General features: G+C 36.4%; 2 protein-coding genes across 7 annotated transcripts in view; one reads left to right on the top strand and one right to left on the bottom strand.

The window, feature by feature from the left end:
* LOC106744244 (basement membrane-specific heparan sulfate proteoglycan core protein-like) overlaps positions 1-19604 on the bottom strand; it is a 173806-nt gene that overhangs the window by 133691 nt on the left and 20511 nt on the right. The window lies entirely within an intron of this gene.
* Positions 1766-10018, top strand: LOC106744243. Of its 2 annotated transcripts, none has more exons than XM_014618830.1 (6): positions 1766-1886; positions 5192-5448; positions 5713-5976; positions 7295-7428; positions 7655-7817; positions 8532-10018. In XM_014618830.1, exons 2-6 carry the CDS (start codon positions 5194-5196, stop codon positions 8928-8930), a joined length of 1215 nt encoding a protein of 404 aa, XP_014474316.1. In that variant the 5' UTR covers positions 1766-1886; positions 5192-5193; the 3' UTR covers positions 8931-10018. The 2 variants fall into 2 exon arrangements, with proteins under 2 accessions (XP_014474316.1, XP_014474314.1); XM_014618828.1 differs by lacking the exon at positions 1766-1886 and adding an exon at positions 4643-4861.

Below are 19604 nucleotides of genomic sequence, written 5' to 3'. Positions count from 1 at the left end.
TCACCGATATATTCTTCGTATGTCGGCATATTGCGTATATCGACTTGTTACATAAAACTTTGATATAAATAAAAAGAAGCTTTGTATACGTACATGCGTGTCTCGAGTTTGCTGTTGTTTTCAATGTTTTCTATTTACCCGTATATTTTACCTAAGTATTCAAAACGGCACTATATAATAGCTTAATAACACACGCAGTGAGATTATGCTTTTTACCCGTATGCATCTAAAAGTTGCGGAAAAGGCGCATGTTTTTATAACGTGAATCGCCAAAACTTCATTTAATAATTAATAAATTATGAATCTTTTTTCACACTGTCAATCTCGTGATAATAATCTTACGTTATATAAGCTATCGATATTGATTAAACATAACGTTTTGTTTTTGAAATAAAGTGACGACGGCAATCAAATAGTTAACAAATGATTAACAAATTAAACATATCAGAGACATATGCATTTATCACTGCGTGAAATAAAAGGATGCAAAATATACGTTGCAATATAACAATGACGTTGCAATATTCGATGCATATGAATGGTACATAAAAAATTTTTTTAATATAATTTGTTTCCAATTTCCATAATATAAATGTTTCCACTGTTCGAGGAATTAGGAATTTTAACTACTTGAGTGACACGCGTACAACGCAATGCTTGCCAATATCCATCCCATAAGTGACAATTGCGCACTATTGCACATTATAACATCAGAAAGAACCCACCTCATTTCTTTGCTAAAAAATGTATTATTAAATTATTCAACTTAGAAAATTATTTATTTTATTTTTGATGTCAAGAAATATGAATTTCCCTATATAACTATGTCATTAGGTTTGTCTATACTTTCTACTTGCAAAATTGCAATTAATTTTTAAAAATTTGTCATCAGACTGTACCTCTTTCTGTTAAAACGATAACACGCGAACGAACATAATGAGATAATAAAGTTATATACTTTGTTACATTTGTCACATTTTGTTACAATTGTTATGTTAAAAATAATTATTATTCTTTCTCAATATATAAAAATCAATGAACTATTATATTTTTTGTTATGATATTTCTGATCTGTTGTACATTGTCATTCGTCATACGTGTTTTCAAAAAGAATTGAAATGATATAATTGCAATAAGTGCATAATCATCGATAACGATGATTTACACAAATTACGTAATGTATTTCATATTGCTTATTACGACTTTATGATTCCAGTTATCAACTACTCAAATAAGAGCGTCTCAATGCGAAAGGAATCTAAAAAATAATATATCTTTAAGATAAATTCACTGACCTCGACAATTTCATAATTTTTTAAGTTCTTACATAAAACACCTATTTCTCCGTTTAATCCTAAATAAAATTTCCCCCCTCTCCTTTCTTCCATGTCTCAGCGTTTTTTTTTTTACAATTCCTGTTGAGAATACAGTCTGATAATACCTCAATTGATAATCAATATATCTAGGCGAAATAAAAACTTGATTTTTTTATATCTTATCTTTAATCTTTTCTTGCTATCTTATCTTGGAGTAGAGATAACGCTAAATCTATACTAGCGATCAAATCAGCACGAGCATCCAAAACACTGATCAAGTTCAATCGGTTTGAAATAAATCAGGAAATCCGGCAAAAATAATGATAACCAAACAGAAGATTGAACGTCATCCGTGACAGACGCCACCTATGGACTACGCTTAGTATAGACCTATGATCTATTACTTTGCATGCGAGTATAAGAGTACATGGGATGAAGTGATATAAAACGCAATGCTTCTACTTCTCGCGCATCATTTTATATTTAGCTTAGCGAAGCGACGGACATAGTGAGCTTGTTTATGTGAAATATCTATATAATAGGACGGAATTGAAGACGATAAATTTACAGGTCAGTGTTTCAATTATTATAGGAAATTTCTCGTTGCTGTATATCGACGTTGAAAAATAGAAAATTGCTGTAAATGTTTTCTCGAGCAAAACTATTAGTAAATGCACTTGCGAGTTGGACAACTAGGCTGGATCTTGTAACAAAATCAAATGGACAAAAAAGTCAAGTTTAAATTAATTTTTACGTGTATAATTCATCTTTATCCTTTCATAATAAATTGCATTTTGAGAGTAATTCATCAAATTTCAGCACGTGTTACAATTGTAAGTGTACGCATGCGTGCGTGTTTGTGTGTGTGTTAGTATACATTCACAAAATACCAAACAATAAAAGTTACGATAAATATATCCTGTTCTTGTGATATTGAATTATTTAAAGAGTTTATTCTAATTAAAGAAAAAAGAAATTTAAGTAAAATATGGCAAGAATTTTATGTCAACAAAACATCTCAAAGTTCATTCAAAGTAAGTAATCTATATAAATTGTGTTCTTGTAAAATGAAATTTAAATCGCATTATATAAAAATATATAAAATAATAAAATAATAAAATATATAAAAATTGTATATACAACACAGCTGTAAGTTTTTACGGGACACTTGTGGATTTTATGGACAAAGTCGTAAATAATTTTTCATAAACAATTGAAACAACTGAAACTAACTTGAAATAAGTTATAAGATTCTTTTAGATAATTATAAGATTCTTTTAAATATTTGTTACAATGCTTTAATTCAAATTATATATTTTGATTAATGAATATTTAAAGATAAGGAAGTTACATAATGATAGTTTGATAGAACTAAGTATATATTTTGATTAACAAATATTTAAAAACTTCGATAAGGAAATTATATTTTTTTTCCGTCATAACACAATGAGTTTGCAAAGAACTAAAAAAACTCAAAAAACGTAAAATCGGAATTTTCCGACCAGCTGTTTTCCCCGGAAAATAGTCGGAACATCTGGAGATGGGATAATTTTTCTCTGATTGATATATGTTCCTCTGATTCTAAAAAATAACCCAATCTCAGTTCGACAAACTTTCAACAATTGCAAAATAGACATTCTGCTAAACGAGCTCATTAATTACTACAAATGCTTCATCCTTTTTCTAAGAAAGGTGTAAAACTTCGAAATCGAATGTATTGAAGTTTCTTGCTGACTAGTTATCTCGAAACCTCGATTTTGCTAAAAGTCGATTTACTTACCTTAATTTGCTATCATTGCATAGGTTACATTTTAACAATAACAGAGATTTTCCCGCCATCGAATTTAAGTCTAGTGCTTATTTATTTACACGAAACTGAGATTTTTTTTGTATAACAATAATTAGCATAATAGCGCTGTCGTTTGATTATGTTGACATCTATGTTGTGCCGTATTTAAATGACTAATTAATTGTATACAGCGCATCCAAAAATCCATGTATCTTTTTATATCTGATCTTTTTATTATAATTACAATTACAAGTAAATGTAAAAAATATTACGATATATTATAAATATTTTGATTTCTAACTAAACATTTGCCGCCTCTTTGTCCTTTATTAATGCAATATTGAGCAATTCATTTCGTTAACCTTTTCTTACGCGATCTATTTCATTTGACCTCTAAATTATACACAGATTCCTTCCTTCCTTCACTCCCGTTCCTTATTCTCCCACTCTACTATTCGATTTCAATACCAACATTCTCTTTCCATTTAGCGTTTTGTCAAGTTTCACGCAACATTTTCTTATACCGTCAACCGAAATAAGAACATGTTGACTCCTCACCTCCTTATCATCCGTTTCTTTTATTTTCTTTTTGTTTTCTTCACTTCCTTCAGATTTGCCTGCGCTTCGTACATGTGCTTGGAATCTTACTTATAGCTGGCATGCTGTTAATTTCACGTTTGTATTCTCTTACAAGTCGTCGCTGTTATATTTATTCGTTGCCTCCATATCTTTTGCATTATATATATATATATATACTGCTATCAGAAAATTTCCGGACGTTCGTCACTTAATCATTAAAGATATATATAGAATATTTATAAACATTATTTTTTTATATGTGTATGTAAGCTGTTACTTTTGTGCTTCTTAAAGTTTTCCTTGTCATTTGCAATTTGTAGAAAAAACAAGCAACTATCACATAGTCGATCAGTTGACCCATTTGCATCATGACTCTACTTAAGTTTCTGTGTTCAGACATCAGCGGCGTTCAATTGACGGTTGGCCCGTATCACCGCGCGCGGCCGTATATCGGCAGTTTTATTATTTTCGTTAACTTCTACAGTTAATGACTACCGAATAGTTCGTAGAGTTTGTTCAACATGGTATTTTTTTAAATGATCGATATGAAAGAAAGTCGCGGCTCGCGGAATATTCCGCGCTCGGTAATAGAAAACGATCGTCATGCGCGGAATATTCCGCTTACGGACGCAAATGGGTTGCAAGCGTCTGAAACTTTTCGACGAAAATATATTCCCGATATAACCATACCTTTTCATCTTCTTTTGCGAACCCAATAATTTTCAATATAAAAATAAAAATAATAAGGAACAATAATAATAATAATTATTATTATTATTATTATTATCATACACATCAAAAGAAGTTCACACCGATAAGCAACAAGATTAAAATACGTGTTATGAACATATCGACTGAAAATATATTGTTAAGTTTATATTCCGTATTCGATAGAGGTCGCTATTTACACTTATAATGTTTGGATTCTACAATCTATATTATAAAGCGCCACACTCATTCTCTGATCAGTCGCGCTTAAGATTCAAACCGTACGCTCCGCCTTCTTCGTCGTACTTGAACTTGAGAAAAACGCGTGAAAAACGTTTCCGAAAAAACTCATCAGAGTGAAATATAGTGAACATCGTCGACCGCAAGTATATGCGCGACACGTCGAACGCCGTAAATTTCTCGCAAATACCGCAACTCGATCACGTTCGACGGGATCTCGACAAGATGGGTACGTATGCCCATTGACCAGAAGGGTAAAGAGGCGGCCCATTACGCTCTTAATTGAAACAGCGATCTCGAACGCACGGGAATGTTCGTCTTGAATATCGACGGGCGGGAAGAAAGAAACGACGGTAAAACTGGCGAAAAACGGGGGGCGGGGTGCCGAAGAAGAGGGTAGAAAGGCCGGGATGGGGAGAGTTGGCTGGGAAGAAAGGAAACGTGATAAATCTCACCGCGAACAATAAGTTATCGTAAAGAATCGTTTTCGCGTTTCGTGACACGGCGAGAAGAACAATGATTTGTCGGGAAAATTCTCCAATTCCATTTCCAATTTCAGAAATGCCCGTAGAGACACCGGAATGGCTGAATGTATCCTTCATGCAGAAGGCCCTGCGAAAGTCGGAAGGAGACGACTCGATCCACGTGATCGATATATTCACGAAACCGGCTACGGACAAGGGTGACAACTACACTAGTGACATGATCAGGGTTACGGTGGAATACTCGCAGGATCAGGCCGGCCGTAAAGTCACGAAGAAGAAAACAGTCATCGTGAAGATCTCGCCCATTGCCGAGGGGATACGCAAGGACCTTGTGAGTTTCTTTAGTTTATATCTATTGATTTATCTTATTGACTCTATATGTCATCATCCTGTACATACGCAAATATTTGTATAAACGATGATTCACAATGAACGAGAACTCTCTGGCAAAAACTGGCAATATATGTGAGAAAGAATATTTTCTAGTCATAATTTGCTAACTGAGAAAAGTCGTTGATCTTGAAAGGAAACCTTAAGAATGCATCAAATGAAAATCCTATTCGCTATCGAACTTCGCTCTTAAACATTTTTTTAGATCACGAACTCATCCCTCTTCATTACGGAAATGTTGATGATGTCAGATACTTTGGAGAAAATGAACCAGTTGTTGAAACATCCTCTGAGCGCGAAATGTCTATATATACAGAAACAAGATCCACAGCTTCTGGTGATTGAGGATTTAGCTCCTCTCGGTTTTCGCATGGCCGACCGAGAGGCTGGCCTTGACCTGGCTCATTGTACGTTAGCACTACGTGGATTAGCCAAGTTTCATGCATCATCAGTAGCACTATGTGAAAAGGTAAGTCACAACGACTTATTCAACATATATATACAAATATTACTGTCTAAACATTCTTCGTATGAATTATATTATTATGCTAATACACCGATGTAAACATAAAAAGTTGCTTCGACTGTGTTGCGTCAGTGTCGTTATTGTTTTGTACTTGGATATTCTTCGTGACAATCTGTCCAATATAAATATATAACGACTAGAAGTGACCTAAACTATAATGAGCATTTTATTAAAATTAAAATGAAAATTAAGATCGAAAGATATATAATGACCGAAAGGTATAGATGACCTAAACTGCACGGCTTGCATCAGACATACTGTATATACTTTTCAATATTCCACATATATATGTAATGAGACCAAATCAATATAATATTTAACATATATTTCACATTAATAAATTACGTAAATTAAATAAATTACGTATCACATTTGTCACTCAATGCAACGCCGTATAATAGGTTATTATTAATATTTAATTGTAAAATTTGGAATTATACGAGCAGATGTGTCGAGATAAAAAACATTACAGCGACCATGAACCACTTGCGCGGGAAAGACGTGCTACGCATGTCGTAATGCTTTTGCCGTAAATTCGCCAATGACATGGTATACACGTCATCAGGCAATTGTCACAGAAACGACGTACGTGGCATGTCGGCTGAGATTCTTTGCCAAAGCACTGATTTTCATTGCACTGCATAGCGTACAGTTGTCAATATATAACCTATATTCTAAATTAGTTTAGAAGATATGTCTTTCTCCGATTTCTCCAAGGCGAACACCGTGTGACGCCTCCCAGCGAGTTACACTGGACACGTTCGGGCACACGTGTCTGTGAATTTCTTGACAGCGCAAGTAGTTAACGATCACTATAAAACCAAACCTGCCCAAGGTGAACATCGCGCGTCGGGATTCTAAACATAGATATGGCGCACACATATACATTATTTTGATTCGTACGGCAAATGATTATCATATGACTGTCATGAGAGTTTGAAACTACACGGCGATCCGACCGATATGTTTGACGACGGATAACCAAATAACCAAAGTTCAATATCTTTTATTACTCTTCACCTTATCGTTAAATAAAGGACAGCCAAAACAAAGATTAAACAGATACGTCATAGATAAATATTTATCTTATCATATTTATCAAAGATTAAAAGAAGCAAATATTGAAATATTGTAAAGTAGTGTTTCTTGTGGCATTTTTTTCGAGAAATTCATCACGTGACCATCCAACACTCAAACACTACTCATGCAAATATATAAATTTCAAATTTACTTGAACTTAAGAAAATATTTTGACATTCAGGAGCCGAGTCAAAAAGACATGGATAGAAAAGGAATGTTCAGTCCAGATCATCCGGAAGAATTAACTAAATTTTTCTCTCTCAGTCTTAAGTCGCTAGCAAAGGAAGTAACAAAGTGGCCAGAGCTGGACAAAAAGTAAGATTCGCAAAACGCAAACGCTCTTAACAACAAATGTCAATTTGTCTTTTTCTTCATTGATTACTTAAGATATGTCAAATTTTATATAATATATCACATATGTGGTATCGTGAGTATAAAAAAGAAGCTAAGTACGATACGTTGAAAATAAGCCAAATTAAAAAATGCATAGTTTTTAAGATATAATTGATTAATCTTGTATCTGTACCACTTTCATTACTAGATATTCGGCAAAGCTTGATAATTTCTCCAAAAAAATTTACAAAATAGGATCAAAATTAAGCAGGCAATGCGATGATGATTTTAATGTGATCAACCATGGCGACTTCTGGGTGAACAATATGTTGTTCAAGTACAGTGACGGGAAACCAATTGATCATATTTTTGTAAGTTGTCATAACAGTATGCTATAAAAAGTAAGATATCTAATACCTAAGAAAATATGTTTCTCTTAAGCACAAGTTTCTCTTATGACTCATCGATTATGTGATCCATGAGTATTCATACTGAGATTTAAATTCGCGGAAATTCATTGATGAACTCGTATTTATCCGCACGTAATGAAGAAAGTATCTCACGACGCTGATTCCTACTTTCGTTCTTTGTGTGCAAAAAGGTGTATTCTTTTACAATTGAAAGAGTTGCAAACCACAGGCTATATGATATATGATATATGATATACGAGAGTGATTCATTCATAATTCACTATAAGTATAAAATATTGCTCCGCTCTTTTTCTTTCTAATTACCTGATATCTTGATACGAATTAAAATTGCAAAATAATTCAATTTCTAAGAAGACGCACAGTTGAATTATACGCGAACATAAAGCTGCGATATCGACTTCACCGAGACGAAAAGCTCACGACAATATGCGATACCTCAAAATGCAATGCGTTATGAATAATGCAATAAATTCAGTTTGATCGAATTCAGATACATCCGCCACCTGTCCGCCCGTGTCGCTCACGCAAACTCTCGACCGCCGCAACTTCCTAAACACGGGTCCCATTTCTTTTCCCGTACACGGATTTCATTTCCAATTCAATTGCCGGGGCGCTCATGAGATCGATCGGTCGTGACTTTGTTTGATATTGCAGGTGGACTTTCAATTGTGCTCTTACACATCGCCGGCGATTGATCTCCTCTACTTCCTCGGCACGAGTCCCTCCATGGAGATCATTGAAAATAATAAAGATGTCCTGTTGAACGAATACCTTAATACACTGTCGAGTACTATGAAGCAGCTTGGTTGCAAAACACAACCGCCCACCATGGAGAAATTGAAGAAATCCTTGAAGGAAAGGGCTGCTTACGAAATGATAGCTTCGTTCACGATACTGCCGATAGTATTATGTAAAAAAGCTGATGTGAAAGGATTCGACGAGATTATGTCGAAAGATGGTAGTTACGACAATCCAGGTTTCCAAGGGAAAATTTTTAAAAAGATAATGTTGAAACGAATACCATTATATGATGAGCAGGGTTTATTGGATTAAACGATATGATATGCTAGATCCTTTGTGAGATATAGAAAAACGGAAAGAACAATATGAGAACCTTACGAATAACGAATGAGGAAAAACATTATATGGTCCGCGGTTATGTTAAAATCACAATAGCAGAGTATTGGATGCATTCCTTAAAAACAAGTATCTTTGAGAAAAAATTATCATTCGGTTCGACAAAATTAGGAAGATTTAAAAAATACGGTAAAATAATTACCAAGTAAGATGACATCTTTAAGTTTCAAACATCGTAAATTATTTTTGAAAACTATATATTAGAATTAATATGTATTATAGAAGTTAAAAAAGTCCTTTCTGGTATGAATTACAAATTATCCCGATGGTCATTTCAGACTAGACTGTTTTATCTGATACTTATCTAAATTGTCTAACTGGAAATTAAATTTTTATATGGAAAATTACCATATTCCACTTTGTGTTAAATGTGTCAATTATCATAGATGCAATCCAAATATTATATTCGTTCAAGTATTACACATATTGTCAGTTTGTTAACAAATTTATTTATTATGTTATATTCCACATGGCAAACATAATCGTCTCTTGAAGTTTAATTTTTAGACAGGTAAATAGGTAATAAAAGGTTATAATAGGTAAACATGCGTGTAAGTCATTTATTTACGCAAATTTCTTATGCATTTCTTAATCAAAACTATTTTATAGATTCAAATCGTTACTACAAAAAAGATTTGGCAAATAGTTAATATTATAATCACTTCTTGTGGTGAGAAGGTTAAAATACAATTTGTAATTGCATCCAATTTTGATTCATCACGTCGATAAATCGTTAATATTGTATTATATCTCGATTTACAGTTTTATATACACTTTACGTACACAGATTTATCCTATTTATTGACGTGTTAACAAGGACGATGTTAACGAAAGCAGTGGAAACATTACGGTCAAATACAATTTATATTAATGCAAGGACAGAAAATACATGTTAACAATTTAGATTGTAGAATGTAGGAATTCCATGGTTGTAGGAATTTACTTATATTAAACTGACAAAAAATTTATTGTATATATATCAATTAAACTTAAAAACACAATTACACAGTTATTAAAGTTATTAAAGTTATGACAATTATTCTAACGAATAAATTAACTACATCGACTAGTATTCCATCAAAAATCTGGCAAGTTTCTTCTATTTTCCTCTCATTAATATCCAAACTAATAACTTTCTACCAAGTCAGAATTTAATAATAAAACGACAAGTCTTTTGCATCAAACCAATACTCGGCCAGGTCTTTGTATATAAAAAATTAAAAAGGTTTTATGGTAATATTACAAGGAAAATTAGCTTTACAGACCATTTTACATGACCTGTTGGCTACGTATTTACATTATTGGACGTTTTTTTTATTAAAATTAAAGTTGTCTTGAAAAAGTCAATCAGATTCCACTTTATTCATATCGAATATAGTTGCCAAAATATATTGCTACATATTGCTGATGCTAAAAAAAAAATAATAATAAAAAGACATAAAAAAGATTTTTAAAAAGTTTAATTGTAAGATGACAATATTAACATTAAGTTTTAATTGTAATAATTTACGTCTTTACGTACATATAACAAGGTGCATTGTAATAATCGATGTAAGGTAAAAATCATTAAGAAATTTGTAGATAATAAAAATCATAAGCCTCAAACAATGATTTCTGATTTCTAATACTCTGAAAAGATTGCGCTTCTCGTTAAAATAAAAATGCGGTACAATTACCAAAAAGTCTTGATATTATAACGTTATGTAACGAAACCTAATTACCTCTCTTAACAGCTTAGTTAACTTTTACTCTCTGCTCTGCTGTACAGGGATAGAAGATAATTTCTTTTAAGGTGCAGAGTAAGAGATTATATAATGTTTGACTTCGCTGATTTAGATTAACATAGATTAGGTTATTTCGATTATAGGTCACATTAAAAAACATGGAGGATTCTACATTTTAATATCTTCGATGAACACGCTGTACCTTCTTACGTGTTTATAATTTTAATGCGAAGAACTTGAATATCTCGTAACGCTCTCGTTGCATTTCCTCTGTTTTACGACATATTGCGAGAGTTTACATTTCCTTATTTCTATGTTTCAGGAACTAAATGCTTTGAACATTATTGGAAATTTAATTTTCAAGTCATACGCTAGAGATTTTATGTTCGCACGAGTTCACAGAGGATTCAGTTATATTTATAAATTATAGTTATAATTCATTTCATCAATTATTTTGAAATGCAATACGTATGACATATGTTGAAGAATACACTTGTAATGTTAAGGATTGTGTTAATATATCAATAATAACCATAATTTCGTGGATTTTGTTGCTATTTCATATAAATCTTGACGATATCCCCAAAAAAATCCAAACGCAAATTGAACTTTCGTAACATCTTTTGCGGAATAATCCCAACGTTCCAAATAAATCTGCGCGACATAGTTTCGCGTGCATGTCGCCCATTTCGCGGAAACAAATAACGAGACGCGAAAAACAAAGAAATATAACAAACGGAATTGCTGTTGGACACGCGTCCTGTGGTGCATACCTATGAATTAATCGCGTTACTATAGAATAGATAAAGCATCTGTTAGGAAAAACAGCTAGCGAAGAAAGAAAAGCACGAATTACCGCGAAATCTAAAAATTCATTTTCACACCGATACATATTTATAATTCTAACGCATTGAAAGCGCACGATGCAAACATTAACATAATTGAGTATAAATATACAATCTTATTAAATTTTAAAATGATACGTAATATTTATACGTAATATCACGTAACTACGAAAAATTACTAATTAACATTTTCGTTCGGAGATAAGTTTGATAGCAATTAAAATTACACACTTGAAAGGTATATCTTATTACCATTCTTTCGTTCATTTCCGATGATAAAATCAAATCTACAAGAGATACAGTCTGTCTAATAAGAGCGCAACCGACATAATTTTTAAATTATTTATTATAAAAAAAAATGAAAAAATTGCACATGTATACTACACAATCAGTGCTGTAACGCTTTTGCATTAATAAGTTGTCCAACCACCACCGTTGTCAAATATTGCCTGACATCTTCCAGGCATAGGTTCCATCAATTTTACAACATACTTTTGCGATAAAAATCACCATATTGAACGAATTTGTTTCATCGTGTACTTTCTTTCTTCGCACTCATTTGAAAGGAAAAATTAAGGACAACTGTCTCAAAGCCTTATATTGATCCGATTCGTCTCGATCTATCCTACACTCCGGTACTCATTAAATACATCGTTCCTTAATGAAAATTGAACAATGACTGAACATAATGCGTCGTAGGGGAAGAGCTCTTTTACCCGCTCGTTCAAAAGTTTTCGATGTAACGGTTTTCAAACAAAAGTTTGCTCGATCAGGCTCTTATTAGACAGGCTGTATATATTATTGCTGAGATCGTATCTCAATAAGGCGTAGCAACGTCCGTGATGCCGTTTATTAATATTTCACACTAATATTGTACATTGTTGGTCGGACTTGTAAATATTATATGTTGAAATTTCGTATAATACTCGTCGATTTTACATAATGCTAAATGATTATCGTCCATGCCGTCCCAAGTGATTCCGATTCATTGCATGCATTAAGCGCATTGCCGAATAATTAATTTTTGTTGTGGCTGAACAATAATCCCAGTTACTTATGGTATTCCATAAACAACGGGAAATCATTATTTGGCGCGCGTAATTGTGCGAATTTCGCGCAGGCTGCATTACTGGCGTGGCGTAAATGCAGTATTGTATCATCAAAGTTCAACACACAATCGGTAAATTTAATAAATTTATTAGTTCACTGATGAACTTTTGTTATAGAATATTTTCAATTTTTAATCATATCGCCTATGTTTACTACAAAATTAATGTACGCGTTGTTATATATAACCTACATCTATATATTGTTATAAGACAGTATATCTATCTCAGAGTTCATGACACATTTGTGTATATTCCACCGTTTTGTTAAACAACATTAATTGATGGCGGAGCTTTAGTAGCAACAATAGAGTCTAAAATTTTATATTACAGACATTTATCGCCCTATTTTATCACAGTTGAATGTAGTTCTCTTTCAACAATTATAGCCATCGCAAATATCTGCAAGCTCAAAACAGAAAATACGAATTTTTTATATAACAATATTACTTTTTATGCACAACAGACAAACAGAAAGAGAGAATATGTTTATATATATACATATATATGTGTATGTATATGTCCAAAAGATCAGATTACGTTAATAAAACATAATTTTTTGTATTTATTTGATTCGCTAAAAGTAATATGATATGATGGAAAATCGAAGAGATGTCAAAAAGGAATCAGATCGTATCGATCACATGATACTAACAGGCAATTAACGTTTGCCAATTGTATTGCTTCATGTTTCAACGTGTCGTTTGAAAAACAGCAATGTACTGACAAATTATCAGATTATTGCGTAATTCGATCGGCACATTCGATCGAGAGTCCCATTTATCGGATGAATTATATAATATAATATCTTGCTGACTAATGCTTAAGCAAGCTTTGTGAGTATAAGAATGTTTTCAACTCCTTACCATGCATGGAGCATGTGATTTTTAATCAGCTTCATCAAATAATCGATCAATTTAAAGTGTGTTACCGATCACATGGTAAAAATGATAAACGTTCCGTGAGTTTCGTCTCCCCGTTGATCTGTTGATTGATTGTAATAAAGTATGATATACCGAATTCTCTTTCGATCCGCGCTTCTTTCACAGACTTGAAATTCTCCGTGTCGTTAAATGATTCGAACACGACTAAGCCTCTCTTTGCTAGATGCGCGAAAAGACATTCTCTCGTGAATTCATTCACACGTTCCATCTGCCAACTTCTCCTTTCAAACTCACCAGGACGAGCGACAAATTATTAAACGCAGGAGCGTGCCTATTTCGAACTACGCACGTGTCAATGAGCCATACGAATTCTCGAGAGCAACAATTAAATCCCAACGATCCAACGGGCGAGCAATCACGCGCGTTCATCGAAATTACGTGGCTGCGTGTGAAATGAAATGCGCCGATTCCGGGACCTTGGCGGATGGCGATGGCGGTGAACCGCGAAAGCTAATTAATATCTTCGAAAGTCACTATACGTGTGTATTTCGCCATCCCAGCGTCTGTCCATTTCGAATTATCTAAACGCGCACTCACACACGTCTGCGGCGATTACCTACACTGAGAAAAAAATTTTGATATTTCCAACTGTAATCGCATAAATGAAAGAATTATAATCAGAAGACCATTTTTCTAGGAAGTGTTACTATATAGGGTGTCTGTCGCTAAGTAGGACATCCGTCATATACTTGCAGATTAGGCCGTTTTGAACAAAAATGTACTGTATCATTTTGCAAAGAACCTCGCAAATGTTTGAGTTATTAATTAAAGAAGCATGCATGGCTATTTTCGATAATTAATAATTTCAAATTTTATGCGATTGCTTGTAAAAAGTAGGAGACTTTTTTATTTACTTTAATCTAAACTATCAGCGATAATAACCTAGGCGTTTACCACTACTACCACTTTTTGGGTTGCAATCAGAAGGAGTTACAGTAGAAACGGCGAAAATAACTATAATTTTCGTTGGATTTCTCTCGGTATGTTCCACCACGTGCGTACGTGCGTGCGTGCATGAGTGCACGCGTACCTACATGTGCGGCGGCGTGCACGTGACGTGGAACAAATGGTGATATTAATTACCACGATTGCCATCTCCGATACTGAAATCGACCTCTATTAATCTGAGCTCACACCTTTCGTTCGGTTGGCCTTGCTGCATGAGATAAATCGTCTTTGTTTAACCCTGCGTCGCCATGGAGCCTTTGTTTGTTATATCCTCAACTCACGCGTATAAAAGGAACATAAATACTCAAGAAAAGAAAAAGAAAAGAAAAGAAAATATAAAAGCTTCTAAAATAGTCGAACTCAACTCTTAAATTCACAGATCATTATCAGCAATAATTGGTACGAATAATTATCGCCGTTCATGCTTGTTAGGAAGATGTGTAATTAGATAATTAAGGTAATCCCATTAATTTAATTAATTACCTCTGGCGTGTATGTGCTCTCGAAGTAGATGCGCTTCCGCGCAAAACAATCTTGCGTTAATTATGATAGTAATTACTAATTATAAGTAAAAAGATCGTACACAGTGTCGCAATGGAACACAGATTACGTTCGCACAGGTATAAATTTAGGTAGAGTCGATGAAATATATGCAATCCGTCCGCCGTATTGAAATAGTCCCGGTGTAAAAAGAAGACGATATAAATAGCGTGAAATAGCCCGGCCGTGTTCCATTCGCACGGGTGGAAAATAAAATTTCCACCCGCCTATTTTCGCCTCGTACGTTCCCTCAAAACAGCCGGTAGAGCCAATATATGGCTTGACTCGCCAAATTTCTAGTATTGCCTTTTCGCACGCCGCCGATCATTCGTTACATGGAGTGGCGCGAAACGCGTTCTAGCGTGAGAAACCCGTTTCTCGTTAAATACTGCCGCCGCGTGTATTCCGTGAGTCCTACTTTGAAAATTATGATTTGTCATACCCGGCTTGTTAAAATTGTACGATTGCGCCACCGTGAAACAGGCCGAAGAACGCGACTGCAATAGCCCGTCCACGTGGAGGAAAATATTAACTACGTACAAAATAATCTCGATACGCGAACACGTATTGAATGTCTGTCATGGTACCGTGCGCTCTGCGTTTTAACGGTAACCGCTGTATCACGATTGGATATTAAAATGTCAAAGTGTAAAACGCATGGAAACTGCACATACGAGTCTCACGCGACGTTTCAATTATGATCTTGGCGATTGAAACTCTGTTGGTTCGTTAGAATTCGAGGTCCGTGTGGAAAAATATTTTCGAGACAGCTCAAGCGACTTTTCTTCGCGCGAGTGTGCCGTAAATTTACACGAGGGATATGCGACGGGGCGAGCATAATTTTCCAGTATGACACAAGTCGAGAGAGACGAAGCCGGAGCGAATGAAGTCGAACGTACATACGCGATGATAGGAGCACCGCAGGGCAAAATATGGCGGCAGAGTTAGGTGGTGTACAAGTCGGGGGAGAGGATGGCTCGGAATAAAACGACTTCGTACTACCCTAACGCAATTTCCTCTCCTTTCAGCGTACTCATAACTCGGTAAAGTGGAATATCTCGAAGAGAGTCTGTTTCACATTTCGAGTCTGTGTGGTAGCTCTCTTCCTTTTCTTTTATCATTCCGCTATCCGTCGTGAAAAGGCTCTCCGACTCTTGACCAAATGGCCTAAACGTTTCTACTTTTAATTCTAGAAATAGATTCGATAATTTATACAATGGTGTTGTCACGTTCGCAAAATTCCGTCATCCCTTCGCAACGGTCATTATCGTCGAACGATTAACGTGTCCGTTTCAAGCGATACTCTGGAATCGAGTAATATTGCGAGGATTCGTTGACTCTTCTCATTGTTGCAGTGGTGTAAATTTCTTTTCCACGGGGAATGAAATAACGAAGGGAACTCGATTCGGAATCCCAACGCTTGGAAGAGCTTGAAAATCATCGCGCTTTTATCGGCCGTATACAATTTTCACCGCGCGCGGACAAATACCATTCGTGATAATCGAGAGAAGAACAGTTTGCAGATAGTTCCTGCAAGATCGATCTGATAACAGCATCGAGATGATCGAGATGATCGTCCAATATAGGAAGTGATAGGCAATTTCTGTATGAAATAAGCTAATACGTCAATATCATTACTCAAGGTCTCCAATCGCGGTACGAAGCCGAGATAGGAAAACGTCCCTTTCTGCTCATATTTCACATCTTGAATACAATCTATACAGCGTACCAGTATCCCGAGACCAGGACACTCCAATGAAGGCTCACTGCGCGATAAACGCGACGTTGTATCGGCTAAGTAAATTACCTTTGCGGCGTAAATTAGTAATATCACCGCGTGTTATAATCGCGCTTATAAATCTATCGCATAAACGATTAATCGGAACATTACAATTATTTACCCGCATGTTTGTCATCATTTTCACAAATACGCGGTGAATTGTTACCGCCTAGTGTGATAGAAAATTATGCGAGATCATGAAAATCACGCGCGAATCGAAACGCGACGAGCCCGAATTCAACGGGTAGTCAATGGTGCGATTTGCGATTTAACCTTATTCGCGATAGGAGACCCGCTGGATCTAGTCAAGCGGGAAATTAACAAAAAACGAGCGAAAGGTGGAAGCGGAAGGAAGAAGCAGAAAATTACTCACCGGTTCCGGCGAAATTGAAGCGCGTCGACCAACGCACACACACACACACACACACGCCTAACCCCGCCGTGTATCCTTTGTCTCCAGGAACTGATGCGGTATCACATGTGTAAAGGTAATATCTGGCATGCGAGTACCAGTCAAAGAGGTCTCACGTTTGAGTTATAAGGCCGGGGTGCGCGCGCACGACCGCGAGCTCGAAAGGGGATGAAGGAGGGAAGAGCAACGCGAGAGAATATGAAGCGAACCGCGTGTGTATATCTGCCGTATATGCACGTGTCGGGGACAGAAGGTTGATAAACGCCTCACCCGACAACCCAACCGTCTTCCCCGCAATCATCTCACCGTCGTGGTATTCATAAACTACTCAGACAATGTCTGAAACTTTGCGTCGCGGTGCTGTGATACGAAATAATAGCGACCGCGCAGTAATGAAGATCGCGCGCGCGTTTCCCGCACGACCTGTCCTGCGATTGTACATAAAAATTTATACCGTAGATCCGCGGTCGGAAATCAGCTTTGAGTCACGGACACACACGCGCTTAAGAGGAAGTTATGCTTGAAAATGTCCCCGGCAAAATACTCGCTTCTTTCTGCAAAGTTTACAAGTCGTATCGGCTGCACAGAATTATGTGTATAATTGTCGTCGACTCTGGCATCTCCTTAAATTTAATAAGAGATGCCCAAAGCTCATGTCCATTCAGGCTTAATGGCCTCTTTAAGCCGTCTCTGTTCACCAGGATCGGGACTCCCACGGCAGTATCAATCATGATCGCTGGAAGTCATCGCCGTTATGTAATCGGACAAACCAGCCGAGTGCTGATTTCGAGAGCGCGGATAGATCGATGATCGCGCGAACGGAGGTGGAAGCCGATGCGCGGAGCAGGCTAAAATAAATAAACGCCATAATTCACGTTCAACAGTTACGAACGGTTCAATTCGCGATTGGAACCGGTCCAATGGCAGAAGGTGATATAGGGGGCAACAGGGGGGGAGTGTGCATTACGCGCAAACTCGGCTTTGCCGATGCGTCGAACGACGAGAGAGAGAGAGAGAGAGAGAGCGTTCTCCGAAATTAATTTAAAAGACAGTATTTCCCGCCGCGGGCTTTGCACCTGCATAATCTCGTCGCACAGTCCATGCCGTCGCGCCAACCCGACCTCGCTGCCGGTTGAAAATAAGTGGATTACTTTAACTTGATAAACCGGGGATCACATTTTATCACATTAAAGGAAACCCTTCGCGTCCCTCTCTCTGAAATCGTGAAATCGTTCGTTCCTTCCTACTCACAGGATGCCGCCCCATTTCTGCGCGGCCTAATTCCTCGGCTACCTCCGGCTACCTCTTAATCCCTCGCGATTATTATTTGTCACTTTATTTTCACGCACGTCGAAGAAAAGTGTGCCAAGGTGGTTCGTTTATTATTCTCGCAAAGACTCGAGCAAGCATTTCCCACGAGTATTACGCAGAATATCTCTCGCGGCTTTTTATTTTCTTGCACGATATAGCAATATCAATTCGTCGAATAAGCAGGCGAGCACGGGGATAACGGCGGAAAACTGTGCACACTTAATTTCACTTTACACCCCGCTATCTCGTTTGCTACTTCATCGTTAGCGTTTTCGCAACCGCGGATGTGCACGTGCATCGGATGCACACGTAATGTGCACTCCATCAGAACAGTTGCGGTTAAGTTGAGAACGGTACTATCGCCGGAGGTGGACAAAAAACTGGAGAGGAGAGAGGAAGAAAGAGAAGTTACGAAACAGGTGATTATCACTGTGTCGCGCGCGCGCGAAAACCCGGTGTCTGAATTATTCGGTCCTACATTGTTTGCTACACGAGCGCGCTCACGCGTGATAATGCAGCTCGGAAGAAGCGTTTCCCAACTAACAGAACTTGTCTTCGCTTTAATTTGTAGACAGTGATTTTGCTAAACTAACACTCTGCGCCCGCGAAACCGTGATATTCCGTGGCTTTTCTCGCGGCGGTTAATGAAATTTACAGAGAGGAACGTTGCGGAGGGGGGGGGGAAAAAAACTTCTCTTTCCCCGAAATCGCGAGGGATACTCTGAGAATTAACAAAAGCGGACGAAATTTACATTTGTCGCATATTCTCCTCGCTATTATTCCTTCCTCGAGATAAGAGGAATAATCTTATCCCAATGAATGTCCAGTTGAATTCACGCGCACAGTCCTCCTTAAGAGCGACATTCGCGTGAAAGAACGCGGCGATTCGATGGAATTTCTTTTATCGAATACTATCGCCGCCGCCACGCTCAATTATGATATTAAACTTCCCGCTGACATGGATACGAAGCAATTTCGCG

This window comes from Dinoponera quadriceps, unplaced genomic scaffold (assembly GCF_001313825.1).
Source record: "Dinoponera quadriceps isolate SergipeBrazil2010 unplaced genomic scaffold, ASM131382v1 scaffold707, whole genome shotgun sequence".
Lineage (NCBI taxonomy): Eukaryota > Metazoa > Arthropoda > Insecta > Hymenoptera > Formicidae > Dinoponera > Dinoponera quadriceps.
This window is presented reverse-complemented; position numbering and strand designations above follow the sequence as displayed.